General features: G+C 35.3%; 1 protein-coding gene across 1 annotated transcript in view; it reads right to left on the bottom strand.

Moving 5' to 3' along the window:
* Nucleotides 1–16,694, bottom strand: part of LOC134857317 (multidrug resistance-associated protein 1-like) — a 57,546-nt gene extending 40,852 nt beyond the window's left edge. The window contains exons 1-8 of the mRNA XM_063873709.1: nucleotides 16,562–16,694; nucleotides 15,935–16,105; nucleotides 7,951–8,082; nucleotides 6,700–6,852; nucleotides 3,305–3,418; nucleotides 2,372–2,556; nucleotides 486–767; nucleotides 162–336 (exon numbers count right to left, since the gene is read on the bottom strand). Coding sequence (XP_063729779.1) covers nucleotides 162–336; nucleotides 486–767; nucleotides 2,372–2,556; nucleotides 3,305–3,418; nucleotides 6,700–6,852; nucleotides 7,951–8,082; nucleotides 15,935–16,105; nucleotides 16,562–16,600 — 1,251 coding nt within the window. The 5' untranslated portion in view covers nucleotides 16,601–16,694. The remainder of the gene's footprint in view (nucleotides 1–161; nucleotides 337–485; nucleotides 768–2,371; nucleotides 2,557–3,304; nucleotides 3,419–6,699; nucleotides 6,853–7,950; nucleotides 8,083–15,934; nucleotides 16,106–16,561) is intronic.
* Between the last annotated feature and the right edge of the window lie 502 nt (nucleotides 16,695–17,196).

The following is a 17,196-nucleotide window of genomic DNA, read 5'->3' as shown; positions in this document are numbered from 1 at the left end:
AGAGAATGGATCTTTTCCCATCCTTCTCGCGCTTCACATTGCCATTACTTTTTCATTGAATCATTTTAGCGGTGAGGGGTTGAATCATTTTGAGGGGTTGAATCATTTTATTGAATCATTTTAGGGGTTGAATCATTTTAGCGGTGAGCGCTGGCTATTACCTTGCGGTAGACCATGTCGATGAGTGCTGTTCTCTGTCTGATTCCGACAATTGTACCCACGTAGAAGTATCTCTGAAGGAAAGCAGTCTGCATGACGTTGTTGATTAGAAGGAGCAGGGCTAGAGAGACTCCGTAGACAGCCGATCCATCCAGCGCCATGTAGCCCAGGAACAGTCTATCAATTCACATCACTTAATTACCCTTTTCCACTATTCACCATTATAAATTACTGCCATCGTAACTGTCAATTATGACTACATGCGTTATAATATAATTTAATGTATGAAGATCAAATGAAACAAAAAAAGACAATTTTTGACTAACTCCATAATTTTTGGCGCCGTGAAGGTCAAACAATCATTGATGAGCTTGTAAGCCATCGTAACTGTCAAGTGTCCCTTATAAGCCCTCATCATGGCCCAGAAAAGAGACGGCTTCCCCTTGCGCTCACGGTCTTTCCCGCCTTCATTTTCTTTTGTTCCTGTCTTAATTTCGACATCTGGTAAATTATCTGTCTCGTCTTCCTTTCCGTTTTCATGGATTTTTTCATCTGAGGGATTTTGATGGTTGTCGTCGATATGAAGCATTAGCTCCTTGTATCCATTGCTAAAAAAAATCCAATTCGAGATCATTTGAAAGGCGGTAACGACAGAAAAGATGGAATAATAAAAAAACGCCAAGACCTAGAGTGCTGATTTAAATTATTCGGACAAAACGAACAAAAATATTTGCGACTCAAGTTAGAAAAAAGAATAGTCGTAGTATAACACTAACGCTCACTAAATTTTGCTAGTGTAACAAGCAACAAAACTTAAGACGCTGAAACAAGACCGAGACATTATCTTTGAGCAAAGACCAGTTGAGACCAAAAACCGATTTTGTAAAAAAAAAACTATTAAAAGTTTTGAGTCCCCTGAAATTACCCTGTAGTAACTAGTACCCACCCAGTAGTTAAATTTGAATTTTCATGATATTGAGCATGACAGCTGCATTTGAAATTTCACGAAATTGTGCATGTCAGCTGCATTGAGCATGTCAGCTGAAATTGAGATACGATTCAACTGATTTTGTTAAACTAGTCGTTAGCCCGTAAAAAGTCTACATTCTGATTTGATAACGCTTGCTAATCGCAATCGTTAAAACACAAAATGAAATACGGGCAAATTTCAATAGCGAAGGACAAGGTTGGTTACGGGAAAAAATCTAGAACCCGATTGCAACACCATTTGCTATAATTCTGTTGATCGGCAATTTCTATAAGTTGCGGTGGGGAATTGTATGATTACCCTTTATCGAAAGGGTAATCATACGATTCACACACAGAGGCAAAGTAGCAACTTCGAAAACTCGAGCGAGAAAGCGGTAAAGATACGGGAGCTTTAAGCTGCACACAAACTTTATTGTTCCGACTTTCGTATCGAAAGTAACGGAATACTTGGCCACGGTTTTTTTTTCTTCAGTCAAATTTCGAATTTTTAAACTAGCCATTTTTGATGGAAGATAAAAGGTATTGTTGTCCTGAGCCTAATTTCGAAAAAATAATTTACCAATGATCATTTTTCGTACAGTTATGGCGGTTTAAAGATTGCCATTTTGGCCAATTTGGGACAAGTAAAGCGCGATATATGTCGCGCTATTACCGCGTAGGCGGAGATTTAATCCGTCATAAAAATCGCTCCAATTGGTTGAAAGAAGCTTATTTGCCAGAATTGATTTGTTAGCAGGAGCGAAATTTATCACTTTGTACTTAATATGGCGTGTGGGGGGATGATTTTCACAAAAAAACTCAAATTAACAAAAGGCAAGCTTACTAAGTTAGCAGGTAATAATTAGGAAGTATTAGACAAAATTGCTTATAAATTATGCAGTTTAAAAATCTCGCGTTATTTTAATTATAATACTGTTGTATGAAACAAACAGCTTTTTTCGGTTCCATTGATGAATTAAAAAAGCATCAAAAGCGTTAATTTATTAGTAATAAAATTTCGAAGCACATGTAAATATACCGCTAATGAAGCCTTCTAATTCAGATACAGCAAAAAATTTGTAACAGACAACAATTCGTAACATACGACGCTTCGTAACAGTAGATTGAAGCGCACTTTAACCTTGTCGAATGTGAGCGCAGCGGAGCAAGGGGTAATTTTTTGTCAATACTTTTTCACGAATGATCGTCTGTTACGAATTGTCACCCAACCAAATCCACTCACTCTCTGAGCTCTCTGTTCCATTGTCTGGCCAGCACCCTAGTGCACTCCTCAGACCTGTCTTCGTCCCTTACAGCCCAGATGTCATCCAGGACTAGTGCCTTTTTAAACCCAGTGTACATCATGCCATTGGCCCACCACATTGTCAACTGAGACACGAACGAAGCATACTCCTCCGGGTGGAACTTCTACAACAGGGGGTTAGATAAGTACTTAAACCACGAAATTTACTTAAATGGACAACTGTCCAGATCTCTCGATCAAAACTTTCGATAATATCAGATGGCCTTGATAATCGGCTCAACATGATAATTGGATGTTGTAACCATGGCTAAACAGTTAAGCAAGGTAAAAGTTTGCGCATTAATTTCATCTGAATTTGACAAACTTAAAACATTTTTCTTAAGACTTTCAATATCTGCTCGCCGTAAATTAAAATTCCGCAAAAAAATTCATTTCAAACAATTTCACACCCACTGAGGCATGGATATTCGATAAATCTGATTTTATTATAATCAATATTCATAAAAAGATAATCAGATAAGTGCAGTCTTGTGGATCAATTAAAGACTGAGATCATCTTAAAGCAAGAATATTTTATGATTGACCCTTTATCCATAAAACTGACGCAATTTGAAAAAACTGGACCAACATGTATTTTTTATTTCGCTGCGAAACTTAAAATCTAATTTATGGAACAAAGTCAATCATGTTTTTGCGCCATTGTCATTTCTGTTAATGGATAGCGTGAAAGTCAATGACTTTCACATCACGTGAAAAAAATCTCAAGACAAATGTCTGTCCAACAAATGATTATTTAACCACAAATGTTCAGTTAAGTACAGTCCTAAATGACTCAAACCCCGACTTTTGTCGCCCAAAGTGTGGACGCTATCTCAGCGCAAGTATGAATAAACCCATTTTGAAATAACTGACCTTGGCGAATTCGTAGTCCACAGTTGGAGCGGAGTAGAGGAAGAAGTTGATGAGACAAAATGTAAAGAGCACGAGGAACAAGGCATGATTGATCGAACCCATCTGCACGTACTCCTAAAACAAACTATTAGGTTCAAAGTTAAAATACAAAATGCATCCCGTGTAAAGGAGAAAAAACGTTGACAACGTACAATTGAGAAAGCTTGTGTTTAAATAGATTCTATTTCAAAATTATCAGAGAAAAAGTTTCAAAATAAAAACCACCTAAGCGAAACAAGAATTGCGGTTGCCTTCCTAGAATCAGAATGTCGTCGGACCATTTCAAGCAAAAATTCTATCGTTTTTGAGCACAAAGAGACCAAATATGAGGTCTGGCTGCCCTACGGGCTTAGTTATAGCTCTTGAAGGACAATTTTAGCTGATCTAGGGAGATAACGATTCTTCGCTCTAAAATGGTCTAAAAAACCAAAACTTCAAACAGCTTTTTCAGCCAACTTTTCGAGAAACTTTCATTATAGCTCGACTCACGGCTGAAATATCTTTAATAAATTATATTTTTCAACTTCCTTCGAAATTCGGTTGGGGTACATGATTCGGAGTGTAGAAAAAAAACACCTGAATTCAAAGTTCCTTTTCACTTCATGGTTGGAACAAACAAGAGCTCACACAAATGTGAATACTTATTTTAAACAGCAAAAAAAAACAGCTTAAAAGCGATGATGGTGAACCGGTTCTGACCCAATGTAATTTCTTAACACAGCACTATTGCCAAAACAAAGAATATTGACGACTCTCTTATGTCTATCCACATACCTTACCCGTGGTCTTTCATCAAAGAAACAAGGGGCAAAGCTGATGCTGAAACCGCGGCTTGAAGAATTGACTCGCATTTCTCCTGGTTGAAGTATTACATCCAATTGACCCGATCATGCAAAAACTCAAATGCGAAAGTTGCGACGAGTTCAACGCCAAGACTGCCTAAGGAGTGCATAGAAGATACAGGCATGAGTCACAGTTAAGGCAAAGCTGGCCAATAATGACGCAGAGCTGCTTGACTAAGAGAGAGCAAGATTGCCGTTATGAAAAGGTCAAAAAAGATTGCCAAAAACCCCAGGTCTTCATCGAATGTATTATTGATGAAAAAAACGTACCGAGAAAAATACAGGACTTCGAGAAATGAACCAAAGCCCTCATTGAAGAGGCACAAACATTCTGCAGGCATGAAAGTGAGAAAGAACAAATGGGACCGAAAAAAATTGGTAATGCAGTTGAGCACGGTGGCTTTGGACATATTATGATTGCAAGCCTCTGGATAAGACTGACAGAAGGACTTCAGAAGAAGAATGGGGTCGCTAAAAATATAGACCCACGGACTGAATTGCTCAGAAAACACAACAGGAAGGCTAAGTCGTTTGCAATTTCCCTAGTCGAATTTAAAAAAGCGTTCGACTCCGTGAGCCATGAAGCAATTGCGTAACCACCAGAAAGACGAAGGACTGTCGAACTGAATCATAAGCAACTTTTAAAAGGGCAGCAGCACTCCTGGTTGATGGCGCCCAGATACACCCGAAGAAGCATTAGACAATGTGTATCATAACGCCCCAGTCTCGTTTAACCACCTTGCTTTCGATGAGGTCCTCATCGACTGGTACCAGATAATTTTGGCTTGAAAGAAAACGGAAGAGTGACTAAAACTACCGCATATGCAGACGACCTGTTGCTGACCACTGAAGACATACGCTTGTTGCAAGTGATCCTAAAAAAATGATATAGCAGCCCAAAAAGAAATCAACACTCCGGCACAGCACTACTCCAGAATGTTTCGATAGGTACGAAAAAGGATTATTGAACGAATGAGATGGTAAAAAAACACGCGGTCACCTTTATTCCAACAGTCCAGTTCTGCAAACACTTCTAAGTGGATCAGTAGTTTAAAAATGATCACATCAGGCACTGATTTAATCATGGAATTACGGTCAGGACCAACTCAAAAATGACTAAGCAGAGAAAATATACGAGGGCGAAAAGTACCACAGTCATATACAACGGAAGAGATCATCAGAAAGGCCTCAAGCCAGACCTCATTGCTCCGATGGACGAGATGGTCGTGACCTTGGATGTTAGGAGCGTCTCAGATAGTAATGAGCGAGGAATGACAAACACTTTTAAAAAATTTAAGAAGTATCAATTAAAAACACCTGTTGAGAAGACTACTAGAAGCATTACCTAAAACGAATGACGCTAGAGTGATCCCGGTTGCTTTTAGCTGCAGAGAGATTCTACTCAAGAACATAGCCCAACAAGCGTAGCCAAAGAGTCGTGAACGCAAGGAAACAGAACAAAAAACAGACTTTCGAATCTCAAAGAAGAAATTATACTGCCTAAAAGTTCTCTGAATTTCAAGAACAATTTATCATTGATATATTTTTGGATAAAATAAACTCAGTTTGAGAAAACTAGATCAAAAGGTAAAATTTTTATTCCGCTGGGAAATCTGAAAATTTGAATCCACTTTCGAAACTAGAAGTTGATCTGTTTTTTGGGACATTTACACTGTTGCTGTTGAGTTTGCCAATTTTTAGCGCGAATAAATTTTAAGACTTGCCCCTGAGAAAAAAAATCACCAAGACCTATATAAGAGTTTTCACTGAGTTCAAGACTATAAAAAAAGCTCCGATCTAAAGCGAATAGAGAGCAACTTCGAAGTACCTGCAGTCACGACGATTAACCCAGGGAGTATGATCTTCTAGCCATTCAAGTGACCAACTACTAGGCACTGAAGCTACACACCGGAAACGACGACAGGTGACCGATCGAGACACGAAAAGAGCAATTGAAAAACCAAAGGGAACAGTGAACATCTCCCAAAACGATGAAGACAAAAACTTTCGAACTCTGGAGGAAAAACATATCATGTTAAGGCTCTTCTATGATCGACACTAATTTCATTCAAAGAAACCAGCTGGGAAAAATTGAGCCAATTATATAAGAGTCTGATCTACGTTCATCAACTCTCGGACAGTAATTTTCAAATATTGGAGAATAAAATTGCCACGTTAAATTTCTTTCATGATTAACACTTTTTACATTAAAAAAACCCAACTGAAGAATAGGCATCAATTAACAATTTTTGATTCCGTTAAGAACTGAAAAGCTAAGTCCTTTTTAAAACTATAAATGACGTACGCTTTTTTCGCACCACTTTCATTAAGATTGTGACTTTCCATCTAATTAGCCTGCTAATGAAATGAAATTGAACTGAACTTGAAAAATTCAAACGTCAAAGCGATGAAAATTCTTTTGAGCGTGAGCATCTTTATAGACTTTTTCTTGAAAAAAAAAAACCAAAACATTAACTAAATGAGTGATGAATACATTCGCTCATTAACACGTACCTTGTTCTCAACATGGTCATTGAGAATGACATTGAGCGTGACTACAAATGAGGGTATGAGGGAGAGAATGGAGAGTAACCAGAAACACCACAGTCTCCCAGTGGATGAGTACCCCTTCTTGTACTGGTAGTAGAAGAACATCACAACCTCCACCTAAAACATCATCAACACACATTACAGACTTCCATGAGTCTTATTTTCCTTGAATGGAATAAAATTAATTATTCCTCCTTCTAGGGGATACGTAATAGGTCGCAACACTTACTAGTGTCACACCTTTTGTTTCAGTTGATGCAAACCAGGTACATTACTTTTATTGGTTCCAGCAGAATCAAGTGATAATATAAAATTTCTTTGATTATTACGCTCTTTTTTCTCGAGTAGCCGAGCAAACTAAAAACAAGTCGTGAGGCAGTGATCTACGAAGTTCATTTATGACGACCATGAAAGCTTAGAGCATGAGCAAATACAAAAGTTTGCACGCATTTTGACTTCCTAAAAAAAACTAAATAAAACACGACCAAAATAAGTGAAAACTCACTTCGCTAATTAACATTTATCCTTACATTTTAATTGGTTTTCGTGAATGTTTTTTTTTTCTGAACATTTTGTAGACAAACACCACCTTCATCAAAAACTTTTTCTGCACAGCTTTAATTTAGGACTAAATCCAATCCGCGTAGAAAATTTTAAACCCTTTTCTAGCATGAAAACAAATTATTTGACTAACTAACTGAAAATTTTTTACTGCAGCTCAGCGAAGAACAATTTGATTGTACTAAAAAACGGTCTGACTAAGAAAAAAGCAATTATTGTCATCTGAAGCTCTATCAAGTAAACACGCTAGGTGTAACTTCAATACACGCCTCTATTCAACTTTTACCAGATGGTTTGGTATAATGAAGTAGTGCAGTAATTATGATTAGTACAGTGATTACTTCGATTATAGTCTGATTATCGTTGAATTTCGTCAATACAATATGTCAATGCCGAGTTTTAAATTAACTTTACTTCTGATCAGCTGTCGTTTTCCTTGAATTTAGCAAGCTGTAATTTTTGCGATTGTGTCTTCACGTGCGATGCATTGCCAATATTTTCTAGGAAATCCAGATTTCTTGAATTAATTTTGAATTAAAAAAACCTAATTAAGTTTAGGGACTTCCTCAATAAATCTCAGCCATCCTAAATCTTGCTTTGCGTTTAATTACTTCTGATAATGATAGCTCAAAAGAAATATTAACAACAACTAACCATGGCCATAGTCAGCAATCCATAGCCTAGAAACCGTTCTGAGCTCGCGTAGATTGATTCGTCTGCCAGGAAGTCCGCGGCAGCAGAGATAGTCAGGACCAGACTAACTAACACTGTTGTGAGAGTAGATATCTATGAGAAAGAAATATAAATATCTCCGATGAACCATTTGCACAAAAATGAACAAACAGACTTCTCGACTCCAGGCAAATCCTTGAAGCTTTCGACTGCACCTTGAAGTCCAAGGAACAAATCATATTTTAAAAAAATTAAAATTGTAAAAATTCAACACAGGCAAAACGAAGCTTCGCACCACTTGCGATACAATTCAAACATAAGCTAACATAAGTCCAAAAAATGTTTAGATGTTGAAAACTAGAGGAACCAAAAATTTGACTTTTCAGAGGATGATAACTTCTAGTGTAACACTTTTGGTTGGTGACCGCTAATGCAGAGGAGCTTCCTAGTACCCCTTATCTCATTGAACCCACCATATCAGATTTGGGATAGTAGTTTTCAAAAGTCAAGTCTTCACAAAATCAAAAATTTTACTTTTCCGAGGGCTTTTGGAGTCCAGAAATTTGGGCAAAATCTCATGAACAAATGAGCTTCTTGACTCCCGTTCTCATAATTGAACCCAAAACCTCACGCATGGCAGAATAATTTTCAAAAATAATAAAAAAATTTCAAAAAACAAAAAATTTGCCTTTTCAGAGGGCAATGACTTCTTGTGTAAAACTATTCTGAGTGTACGCTAATGCGGAAGATCTTCCCACTACCGCTTATCTCATTGAACTCACAATATCAGATTTGGAAGGTTAGTTTTCCACAAAACAAAAATTTGACTATTCCGAGAACCATAAATTTACGTCCCAAAAAATTGGTCGCAGCCATTTAGGCAGGGGAGCTTTTCAAAATATTTCTTTCCATTGAAACCAAAAACTCATATTTGAGAGGGGTAGTTTTCGAGAAATCGATAAAGTGAAAAAAAATACGGGTCAAATGTTCCCCCCACACTTTTTCGAAGGCTGTAGACAGAAGGGTCAAGTAGAAAAGACTCTAGGGGAGAATGCAGGTACACAATGGAATGATCAGTCTTACAATTGATACTCCTTTCTTGAAAATTAGGATTAAATTCTAAGAAAAACTAAAAATAATGCAAAAAAATGAAAAAAAATCCAAAACGAAAAAAATGAAAATTCAAAAAATAGATTGATAAACATTGAGAACCAGCTTGAAAAGTGCGGAGGGGAGTACAAAAAATTAAGTTGATCTTGAAACGTGCCAAAATTAGGTCATTAAGCCGATGCAAAAATTGGCCGAAATAATTTTGGCCGAGGATTATTGAGAACTTGGCCGAGAAAATGCGCGTAGAAAAAACAATTCCCGGATGTGAGAACTAAGCCGACAACAGATAAGCAGACAAATAATTGACCGGCAATTTTTTTTTGAAACAGAATATTTCCCGTTTGAAAAAGAAAACAGGTACTGGTCAGACTCGAACCCAGGACCTTTGCCGTCCCAGCCATATTCGTTAACTCCACGCTAAGTTGGCCAGGAACGCTAAAAAATTTATATGCATTACAAAACAAGGTAGAGACTAGTCCAGACGTCCAGATGAGTCCTGTGGACAAAGTTGTTTACGGGAAAAAATTCTAGTACCCGGTTGCAATACCCTTGCTTATCGCAAGGGTAAAAAGAATTGAACCACACGCCATGTAAAAGGCAAAACGATGTTATTAACGCCATGAAACATATTGTTAGTTCTAATTAGCTAGCCTTGAATCAAATCGGCAAATGTCTGAACCGGATCAAATCGCCGCTCACGAATATAATCCCCTTTAATTGTCCCAAACTGGCAGTTTTCAAACATTCATGGCTTTACAAAAAAGACCACTGTTGAAACATCTTTTGAAATTTGAGCTCACGGCATCAATTTTCTTCAGATGGTATGAAAACACTAATCAAAAAAGGCTAGTTAAAAAGTCTCAAAAACCACATCGAGCACAAATATTCCATCTTTTCTTCGAAAGCCGGAACAAAAACAAACAATGAGGCTCGGATAGGCAAGGAAACAGAGCCAGTAATCTGCAAGAAACCTCCAATTTACTCAAAAATGGTAGCAATAGCAATGAGAAGGGCAGACAAAGCCAACAGACAGTTGGAAAAAGTAAATGACGTGTTTTTTGAAAATACTTCAACTTTCGAAATCCAAATTTAAAATCATATGGCCTTAGCTCTTGAATTTTACGCAAACGTTGACTGACACGTTTTTCATAAAAAAAACTCAATTTTAGAAAACTGGATAAAGCTTTTTTTTATTTCGCTAGGAAATCTGAAAATTCCAATATAGAAGTTAGAAATCACGCTTTTCGTGACCTTTACACTTAAGCTGTTTGATAGTGGAGTTTGATTTCCTTTTACCAAATGAAATGAACTGAAATTAAAAGAAATCAAAAGTCAAACAGCGAAAAAGTAAATTCCGATAACTTTTTTCTAAAAATTTTTCAGCCATAAAAAAACACACTCCTGAATCTCGTGCGAAAAATGCCGCAAACGTTTGCAGACAAAACAGCCAAGCTGAAATTGCAAAAAAAAACAATTTTGGATTTTTTAAGTAATATTTGGCATATTAAGACACTATTCTTTGCCATCAATGCACAAATAAATTATAAGTAAAACTTATTCCACGCACTTATTTTTTCAAAAAAAATCAGAAATCCAATTCAAAAACAAACTTCAAATTTTGTGCATTTTTTTTAATTTCAAAAAATTTTCCCTTTTTAACTAAGTTTTAGCGTGTATAAAAACCAAGAAAGCATGAACTATAGTTACCCTTTTGAAAATTAAGAAAAAATTACTTATAAAAAAACAAAATAAGCTACAGAAATAGAACAATCGGCCACTAATCCGACAAAAATTAGGAAGAATTCATTAAAGCCGACAAACAAAAAATCGATTTATTTCAGAACATTTTTTCAATTAGAGACCCTGCATTATTTCACTAGCTTTTTACGAGCTATTGAATTACAAATTTGGCTAGAAATTTAGCTCTTGAAACTTGAGGTCTTGTGAACAAAATTAATTACGAAAAAAAGTCGAGGGTATTGCCATTGCTTATCGCAAGGGTAAAAACATTAGGCTTACATAGAAAAACTATAACGGAGGTTGTTGCAATGAAGATTTGACAATCGGTTAAATATCAAACCGCTCAAGAAGAGAGTTAATTGAGCAAAAGATTTTCTAGCTATTAAATTTTGAAAAAAATGTGCGCCCAAAAAGCAATTTTTGGGACAATCTTCCAAAAAAGACCATAAACTGCATTTTTGTCAAGCGCAAACTGCCTTTTTGACAAGCCCAAAAACTGCACTTTAGTCAAGCTTCTCCAAAAAAATATTTTTTTGTCAAACTGCAGTTAATGGTTCTTTAATGGCGACCTTGGTAGAGCAAATTTATACACAGAGGCGAAGCTTAGCTTGGTAACAATTGCGAAACAGAACGCCACCGAATCGTTAAAAAAATTGAAAAAACAACACACTAAATTGTTATATGTTTGTCTCAAATAAAACTCATTATGATAAAAACCTGCGGCGGAACACGACAGTAAGCATTGTATTAGCTTAAAAAGTGTCCGAGTGGCAACTATGCGGACATAACTGGGATAAATCATCATAGAAAATCTAAACGTAGAAATTTTTTATAAGCAAAAATGTAGAGAAATTTTTGATTTTTCTTTCATAAATTCGATGTGGAATTGCTTTGAATCGCTTAGCAACCAAAGTTTTCAGAGATCACGAGGAAACAAGACGACAAATTTCTAGGAACTACGTCTAACGAAACTAGGACGAAAACAAAGTATCCAAAAAAAAATGCTTGCAAAAAACTGTCGTCTATTTCAATAATTTTTAGCTATCAGAAAATTTGGTAGGTATAGAAGCAAAAAGCCTAAATTACATTACATATACTAGTAACAAATAACGAATTTAAATTAAATTACGACACAGGCAAAGCTTCGGCTCTTCAAAAAATTCTGATAAATTAAGTTTAAAATTTAAGCTAAAAAAATTACTTCAAATTAATTTGAACAGTTCAAAAAGATACAGCTACTATAACCATGATTCTACAGAAATAAGATCATAAAGTCTTTGAAAAAAATAGAACATCAATTACCGAGCGGCAACAAATTTTGGGTCGAAACGTGTTCGAGCCGAAAACAAAACTGTTGTCATGAACCATTTCAAAAAATTCTGAAAATTTTACGACCCATCCAATCTGAAACTCAAAACCGCATGCGAATATATTCCCTCCAAAAATATTCAATATAAGTTGACTGAGCCGATACAACAAACTGAAGCTGTTAAAATATTCAAAAAGAAACGAAAAAAATGGAAAAAAAACACCGAAAATCAGACTTGGTAAATTAACAAATTACTGAACTTTCAGTTGTAGTAATAAAATAATTCAATGCGAACAAAACGCATGCTCTGAGATTAAGCCAATAAAAACCCTATTAGACGAAAAATCAAAGCATGTCAGATATGGAGTCAATTGAACAAAGTTAATGACGAGAAAAAAACTAGTAACCGATAACAATACCGTTGCTTACCGTAAGGTTAAAAATATTAAGTGTACTAAAAACAAATCGCGAAAACAGACTAAAATTGCTAATTTGAACTGAAAAACATCCGAAGATTACGAAAAAACATGAAAATTTTTTTTAGTAATTTAAGATCTGACGGCAATTAAGGCCTCCTAAAACCGAGTCTCTTCCGCAGACAAGTTATCGTTCTACAAAAAAATATAGGTTAGAAAAGAGTTACAGCGAAAAAAATCCATTGACGAAAAACCACTGGAAAAATACCAAGAAAACAGCTAATTAACTCATGACTGTTTAAGTATATACCTAACTATATATTGTAAGAGAAAGTCGAGAAGTGATTTTAAAATTTCAAACATACCTTGTAAAAGTGGAATCAATATCAAAAACGACCCATATCAAATGGAAAAAGCATAGATAAATAAGCCGAGACTTAATAAGCTGAAAAACAGCCGAAAACAGTGAAAAAAGTGAAGAAAAGAAGAAAAATGTTGCATCTATCATCAACAAAATGGTTGAGTCTCTTGACTTGAGAAATTATCGTTCTACAATAAATATTGGTAGCAAGTATTTAAAGCAAATAAAAGTCAGTTTACGACAATACTGATTGAAAATAAAAAGAAAATGCGAATACTCATGACTTCAATTACCTTCGCCAAAAAGAAATGATAAGCATCGCTGCTTGAAAAGTATCGAAGAAAAATCCGAACTAAGTTTTTAAAAACCAGAAAAACTTTCAAAAATTGTGATTTTTAAACTTTTTAAGGAAGTTCGAAAAAATTTTCAGAATTAAAAATTTCTTTAGAGAAGTTAGGTCAATTAAAAAAAACTTTTTCAGAGAAAAGTATTCTAAAAATTCACACAAAACTTGGCTTCGCATCACTTGCGATACCACAAGAATACCATTGCAAGCTAGCAAACAGGAAAGGAAAGGAAGCAACTAAGTCCAACAACAACGGCAAAGTTTTCGAAAAAACTTTTAAAAACTTGCTATATAGAATGGTTTTCTATGGATGGAAAACACTTCCAGAAACACATTCGACAAATGAAAAACTTTTAACTATATATTCTATTCTGAAGTTTTTCTCGTTTTGTGCGATCCGAGGAAAGCAAGCAAATTATGGTTCTCTTGAACGACCCAAAATTAGATTAGTAAGCCGATAAAATATAAGCCGAAATCATTTAAACAGAAACACAACTGCAAGATAGAACTGCAAACAGCAAAAGAACTGTACGATGTGGCAACTAAGCCGACAAAACATAAATGGGCAAATAATACGCCGACAATTTTTTTGAAACGGAATGTTTCCCGTTTTGAAAAAAAAGACCCGGTCAGATTCGAACCCAGGGCCTTTGCGGTCCCAGGCATATTCGTAACCTCCAAGCCGGAGACCCTCGGAAATTTGAATTCATTATGAACCACAAAAAAGAAATTTTCTTTTTCCATAGGAAAAGAAATTAACCACAGAGGCGAAAAGGAGCATTGCATATTTTTTTGTAATAACACATAAATAGCATTGCAAGCTAGCAGACAGAAAAAGAAAAGAGCCACTAGGTCCAAAGAAAACAGAAAAAAAATCCAAAAAACCACAACTAAAATTCGAAAATGAATTATTGAGCGAAAATAAATATGCTGTTACTAAAAACTTTGAACTGTAAACTCTATTCTGAGACTTTAAACCTCTTGTGTGATCTCGCAATTATGGTTCCCTGAAAAACCCAAACCTAAGTTAGTAAGACGTTAAAATATAAGCCAAAACTATTTAGGCCGAAAAAAATTCAAGGCAAAAAAATACGTAGTCAAGGTTAATGGAATTCCGAATGGCAGGAGTTATGTAAAACATAAAAAGCAACTACACTGAATCTGCATACAGCAAAACAATTCTAAGATGTGGCATTTAAGCAAAAAAAAACATAAGCAGACAAATAATCAGCCGACAATTTTTTGAAACGTAATATTTCGTTTGAAAAAAGGTCATGGTAAGATTCGAACCCAAGACCTTTGCCGTCTCAGGTGTATTCAATACATCTAGAGTTAGTGTCCCTGAGACGCTTTGAAATTACAATTCAATACACAGAGGCGAAGCTGAGCTTCGCACCACTTGCGATACAAATAAAATGCAAAAGTTCAAAAGATAGGTTCCAAACGAAAAGTAAGAAATCGTAGTTTAAAAATGAAAGAACATCTTATTCCAATTCTTATAGAAATCAGTTATCTAAAATATAAGAAGGAGTGGGGCTACACAAAGTCCTTTCATTTCTCTCTGATAACAAATAGATGGAAACGATAAGAAAAAAAAACTCGGTCAAATGATCAAAAACTAATATCATACAAACAAACAACCTGCATAATCTACAGTCAAATTTGAGGATAAGAAAATTCCCTATCCACTGCTTGCTTGCTATAAACTTAAATAAATTCAAACAAAAAACGAAATTGGAAAACCAAAATTTCTAAAACAATGATCGCAAAAGTTAAAAAATTTGCAGAAAACCATGAAAACTTCAAAGAGCTATAAAAATTTAACTCAAAATTATCAAATGTGAATAGTCGATAAGAAAAAATGCAACAAAAGTACGCCCGTTAATGAAACAAAAACCACGAAAAATTTTTTAGTTTCAAAAACTTCAGCCGGAACTAACCAAATTCTTGAATATCGTAAGAAGCTCGCCTCATTCTTTCGTACACAAAAAGTCATGTCAAAAATAACATTCCGGAAAAATATATAAATTTTTTGAAATCTATTAATTTTTTCCGAAACATGATTTTTTTCACAAGGTTTTTGACAAATTAAAGCAATACGCTATTATATCGTATTCAATTGAACTTCTGTGAGCCTAAAGCACATCAAACTGAACAAAACTAAGACTAGCTCCACGGATTTTTAGTACAAAAACAATCAAAAACTATAAATTCGAACAATTGAAAATTGAATTCAAAAAAAAATTTCAGAAAAATTCTTATGTTTTTTTTTATACCAGAAAGTTTTGGCGTGTAAAAATACCTAAGAAATACATGATCTACGTTTACCCTATTGTAAAAGAATGGAAATAACTGAACACTTTTATTTGGCAGTTAGGTTAGAAAATAAGAATGTTCGTACTAGCACAATAACGCTAGCAAGCTGGCTAGAGTAAATAAACTGAAAATGTAAAAATTCAGTTAAAATTTTAGACGGAAAAACCTTGCATCGACCACCTATCTTGCATCTACTACCGTCTCTGAAAAAAGGTTATTAACGGGAAAAAAGCGTAGTACCCTGTTGCAAAATCCTTGTTTATCGCGTTTTTAACCGGTTTTTTTTTAACCGGTTTTTTTTAAACCGGAAGTATATTTACCGATTAGAAGAAACTAGTTTCGACATTTCTTAATGAATTTCTACTCACGAGTTGAACAATGAGCACCGAGTTGAACTTTATTGCCCTCGTGGAGTCATACTTTCTCAGTAGAATATCTAGTATGACCAGATTGATCATCACGAAAGGGACAGCTGGGAATACAAAGTAGTGGAGACATGGCGGCAGAGACAGCTGTTCCGGAAAGTGTCGATTGGGGTCCTGAAAATGAAACAAATAGCATAATTAAGATAAGCCAAGAACTGGATCAAGATTAAAATCATTTATCCAAGAGGAAAATGACCAAAACAGGGGCAATTCAGCTCTTTTATGAATACTGATGTTGTTCTGCTGGTTTAGGAACTACATGATGATAAAAATTGAGCTCTCGCAATAGTATTTTATTTCGATTATAAAAAGTAAGGGGTGCCTGAAAACAGGTTGCAAAAATCCACCCTTTCCATGCTTCGGAATATTGGAATAGCTGTGATATGTCTTGAGCAATTTCTACGGTTAGTTCAAAATTTAAACAGAGTCCGAAAATTGAGAAATAAGTTTTGTAATACCAAACAGTTTTTAACAAATTCTTTCACGGGTTCTTTAATAATACCATTTCTAACAGTTAACACGTTACTCAAGCTGGGCAAAAATGTTGTGGGAAACATCAAAACATCTCACCGGAAAGCAACTGCCACAAAACTGCAAGTCCAACTTCATTGTTTCAACTCTGAAATAAAATTAGAAAAATAATAACAGCACAGATATTGTTTAACTAACAAATCAGCCAGCAAACAAGTGTAAAACTCAATTTATTTGTGTTTACAGTATCTGCAAAATGCATTTAAGCAATTCAGTCGTCTAAAATTTTAACAACGTTGGTAATAATCTAAATACCAACACAGTGATTTTCAGAGCTATCCAAAATATTTGATATAATTTTAAAAAAGCTCAGTTAGAGCTATTTAAAAATGAAGTAACTTCCATAAGATTTCAAAAACAAAATGAATTTTATGGACTGTAACGGCTCGCTCAGCCGAAGGACTAATGAGTTCGACCCAAAGTGTGCTATTTTTCGACCGACTTGACCCAATGTGGCTATCTTTCGACTGAAGAAGAACGCATTGGCGGTGTTCAAATCAGGCAAGATGAAACATCTGCGAAATCTAGTGAACAAAGAATGTTTTTGACGTATCAAAAAACCTATAAAACGATTGCAACAGGATAAAAAAAAACTTTAAAAAGTTTTATATTTAATTTAGTTCACACTCGCGTCGTTTTCGGTGCAAGGTGTGATTAGAGAACTATACAAACGG

This window comes from Symsagittifera roscoffensis, chromosome 1 (assembly GCF_963678635.1).
Source record: "Symsagittifera roscoffensis chromosome 1, txSymRosc1.1, whole genome shotgun sequence".
NCBI lineage: Eukaryota > Metazoa > Xenacoelomorpha > Acoela > Convolutidae > Symsagittifera > Symsagittifera roscoffensis.
The sequence above is the reverse complement of the archived record's forward strand: the minus strand, read 5'-3'. Positions and strand labels throughout refer to the sequence as shown.